Source organism: Apis dorsata, unplaced genomic scaffold (genome assembly GCF_000469605.1).
Source record: "Apis dorsata unplaced genomic scaffold, Apis dorsata 1.3 scaffold_353, whole genome shotgun sequence".
NCBI lineage: Eukaryota > Metazoa > Arthropoda > Insecta > Hymenoptera > Apidae > Apis > Apis dorsata.
In genome coordinates this window covers 452,452-457,058 of record NW_006263619.1, presented here as the reverse complement: position 1 = coordinate 457,058, position 4,607 = coordinate 452,452, and the positions used below count along the sequence as shown (strand labels likewise).

General features: G+C 34.9%; 1 protein-coding gene across 6 annotated transcripts in view; it reads right to left on the bottom strand.

Moving 5' to 3' along the window:
- LOC102672118 (autophagy-related protein 16-1) overlaps positions 1-4,607 on the bottom strand; it is a 574,752-nt gene that overhangs the window by 120,145 nt on the left and 450,000 nt on the right. For 4 of the 6 annotated variants that reach the window (XR_004150865.1, XR_004150867.1, XR_004150866.1 and 1 more), the window contains one exon: positions 703-779. The exons of the other annotated variants lie outside the window; for them this stretch is intronic. Coding sequence is in view for 1 of the 4 variants with exons in the window: in XM_031511826.1 (XP_031367686.1) it covers positions 703-779 (77 nt within the window). In the remaining 3 variants the exon portion in view is untranslated. The remainder of the gene's footprint in view (positions 1-702; positions 780-4,607) is intronic. 6 annotated transcript variants of the gene reach the window in all.

Here is a 4,607-nt window from a genome sequence, read left to right as displayed (position 1 = left end):
CGAGGCGAGGTATCAAAAGTTGGAACACGCTTTCTCGATGAGTTCCGCTTTCGAAATGGGTCTGCGCCGTCGTTGTTTAAAGAACGCTCCGCCCGGTCCGTCCGATCGCACGCTCCACTCCTCGCGAGGGATTATATTGCACGCGAAATGCAGGGTTAACTTGGTGGAAATATGTGTTCTGACGGATCTTTCCTCCTTTCTTTTCTTTTCTTTTTCCCCTTTTTGAAGAGATATCGTAGTGTTATATTTGATTTTTCAGTTTGTTTGCATATTTATGCAGTTGTAATTAGCGTGGAACTTTAATTATTTTTTCAATTGACTTTATATATAGGTTAATCACTTTTTATCGAGTGAAATTATGCGTTTAGTTTAGATAATTTTCAATATCGTTTTCATCTGTTTCTTTTTCATCGGTGATTAGGTAATTTAGTAGATTTGTAAAATTGTTAAAATTGAATTATATTTTTGAATCGTGTACATATTGTTAGGATAACAATAATCTTGTTGCGTGTATAGATATTGTTTGTTATTTATTCATTTTTCTATTTGAATTTATATGTATTCCGAGATACAGTTACTTCGATATTCGAAATCAGTATCTTTGAATTTATTAATCTAGTTGCTCTCTCGATATTTATAACATGCACAGACGAGTACATATTTCTTTTGAACATGAAAGTAACTTGACTACTTACATGCAACAAATAGGGATATAAATTCTTACGTGTTTTCAAGGATGCGCGTCTTGATAATTCTCGTAAAATAAATGCATCGCTTACCTGCAACATAAAAGTATTAAAGAATTTTTAGAATACGATACGATGAGCGTATATAAATTGTTTCATTCAATCAAACAATTTTGGTTTATACATCTATTGTAGAATATATTAATCTTCGTGTTATAAATAATGAAATATTTCGATGATAAAATTAATTACACATAGAATTAAATTTAAAATTAAAGGTAAAATTTAATAATTAGATAATTGTTTCAGTCTCGGTATAAAAATTAATATTAAAGAGCAGTTGTTGTTAGTTACTTTACGATTGATTCATGATATATCGTCCCAATTGTAAATTTTATTTCTAACTGCGTTTAAAAATTGATATGAAATCCTATATTCGCTGTATTTCATATTTCCATAAATGTAATTTCTGCAGAGATACGTTGCAGAGGTATCTCGCTTAAATTCAATTTCTAGAGAGATTTCTTTTTTCTCTTCCTCCCTTAAAATTGCAAAAGTATTATTACTTTTTAAATCCATCGTAGAGTTTGAATAATTTTGTGTAACAAAAAAGTTCAACTTTATCGAACTATATTAAAAAAAACCTTGAATAAATATTATGCCGTGAAACAATCTGCTATGCACAATATAAAATAACTCGTTATCGCCATTAAATAATTAGAAATTATTACCAATATTACGCGTTGATTGAAATGGATCGGAATATTAATTATCCACGTTGATAACAGGAATAGTCCCAATAATAATTGACAAAACTAATCACTGATATCGTCGCATAAATACCATCAATATAGGTGGGATTAGTTTAAATACAGTATTTCTCATAATTACAATTACATTGCATTTCATCCCAAAATACGAGATAATATTTTCTATAAATTGAAATCATGGTACAATTCATCATTATAATTTATATATTTTTAATAAGAATAAAATTGCATTAACGATTAATTCTTATTATTTTTCTAATATACAAAACAATATTTTAATATTTATTAAAATTATTTGATCTTTGAAATACGGGAAATCGTATTTAAAAATATATACACGATAAAATTTAACAATAAATATTATATAATCGAAATGGGATATATAAATTTATTAAGACGTGCATTACATACGTGGGCTTGATAATTTCCGGTATCATATCATCTCTCTTTTTCGAAAAAAAATACAAAAGTATTATGATAATATTATTCATGAACACGATCGTTCAATCTCAACCTTGGACATGTTTTAAACAGTACGTGAAATTGTTTAATCGATTATATTCGAATTCACGAATATCAACTGATATAACGTCACTGATATCTCGCTCCATTGATACGATCTCGAAAACTAGAATATTGAATTCATTCTATCCATTCGTTCGTGTTTAAATAAAGAGATTAATCGGTTAACGAATCATAAATTTTTTGTTTAAAATTATCTACTATATAATATTCACTTTTATTTTACAAAAGTTATTTATAAAATATTCTTTCTTCACAGATTTTGATAAACGCCAATTAAATTTTATCTTACAATAAATAATAAAAACCTAAAGTAAGAATAAGCCACAATCAATTACGTTACATAATTACATCTATTATCTATAATATTTTAATTGATAAATTATTTTAAAACAGGCAAATGTATAACAGATGCATTTAAAAATCTTTTAAATTAAATAAATATAATTCTGACATATAAGTTCACATTCCACCAAAGATGTCTTCTTTCCTACTCCCCTTGATTTCCTCTATCGTCCACAAGAATTAAAATTTCACTCGAAATTCCTTTCCTCTCAACAATTCCAAAATCATTAACATCCATTTTAATCAAACGCTTTGTGGTTTGATAGAGAACGTCATTAATATCGCGAGGAACAAGACTCCGGATATCCTAGTGACACGAGAATGACACGTGCAGGAATTAGATTGCACCTATTACGGCGTGCCGCCTGAGGGCGCGCGTGTTTGTTTCACTGCGCGATGCATTGCATCAATGTTCACGATATTCCAGCGTGTTTCGTTGACATAGGCGTGCATAGCAACCACACAAGAGTCATAGGAGGAACGTCTATCGTGGCAAATCGTAGCGTGTATAATAAACTTTCATCCGATAATCGAGGAGTAAAGTTTTATTGGCCATCGAGTTTCCGCGGAGTCAAAGGTCCCCCCTCGTCTTGAATAACGTCTAATTGGCCGCACCATTGGGAATGCGCTGTCCCAAATAGCATGGCCGACCTCTCGCCGCCCACTTTCCGCTTTCGTTCGAACGGTCTGCGAAACTTTCGTGTTCGTTATCAATTATTCGAGCGGAGATAAGAAAGAAACGCATTGTTGAACGAGATCTTGGAGGAAGCGTTCCCCTGATGACCGAGTGAATTTCTGACACGGAGGCACCGCTCTCGTGCCACGAATAAATCTCCCCTCTTTGACGCCCTCTCTTGCCCATTTGCATACGCTTCCTATGCCGTTATATAAACATCTTTATCTGGTGTCGCTTTCAGGACACTTTTATTACGTTCAATATTCTTATCTTTATTATATAATAAGGAACAATATGTGAAATATTTCGCTATAAATATATATCTATCTTGCGCGGACGATATCTCTTTACAATAAAGTTACACTTTGTTCGAAAATATAGTTTAATAAAATTATTCATTTAATATTTTTCCTTAAGATTTAAATCCTCGTAATTTATATGGTAAAATTTAATTGATTGGTAAAACTTTCTCAATTTCTCAAATTCACATTTCTTAGAAAAAAGACATTTAAGTATAAGACAAAAATTTATCACAAAATATACCAAGAATCGATCATTGCCATAGAAGACTGTGAAATAAAAGAAAAATTCTTCTAAAAAACACCAAGTATTTATTGACCTTCTAACATATACCATTTTCCAATTCCAAGGAAGAGAGATAATAATTTTTAATCCCTCGATCGTCCTCTTTAAACGAACTTCTTCCACATCCCGGTTTCCAAACGCTTCATCATCCATAGAATTTTACGTGACCCGTGCATTGTCTCCTCCTTTCGTTATCTCTTGTCAGATGCGCCCGCGTGCACGTGTGTTGTCGCAAGATTCGGCCTCACAGACGACGCCTACACCCCGAAGACACTGTCGGGGCAGACAGGCAGTCAGACAGCGGCGTAATAAATTGCTACCGTATTAATGACGCTGCCGCGCAACCGACAGCCGAGGTTAGGTCATGACATCCTTTCGGCCTCTACGCGCCGACGTTGTCTTGCGGCCTCGCATCACCCACCAAGATTGACCACCAAGTGATTATCATCGGCTCGGTTATACCGCGCATATTGCTATCATTATCGCCTTAATATTCACAGCGCCAACCCATTTTACGCTACAATGAATTTATTTTAGAGCCAGGCTTTCCACCTTCACGACTCATAAACGGGACGACACGTTATATCAAGTCGATTCAAAGACACCGAACGTCATCTCGAGAGCGAACTAGGGATCGAATATTTTTTTCATTCTCGAGCAAAAGTTAGGTTAGAATCTCTTTTCATCATTACTCATTGCTCTTTATCGATTCCATAGCGAGTGAGGCATTGGAAGCGAATCTAGGAGGCGGTGTGTTCGCGAGGAAGGAGGGGAAGACGAAGTCGGGCTTTCGGTGCTTTCAGCGCTCGGGGTTTCTCTCGGTCGGCGCTCAGTCGATAAAAGATCGGGGCGGAATCATTTAATTCTTGGGAGAGGCGAGGCAGGGGCGTACGTGATTTGTGTTGGAAGCGGAGGCCGTCCGTCATTGCGGGCACCGTTACGTCCCACGGGCTCTCCCGCGCCTCGAAAAGTCAAAGTTAAATTTAACGAGCTCGACCGATAACTCTTGCAACTCTCGATCTC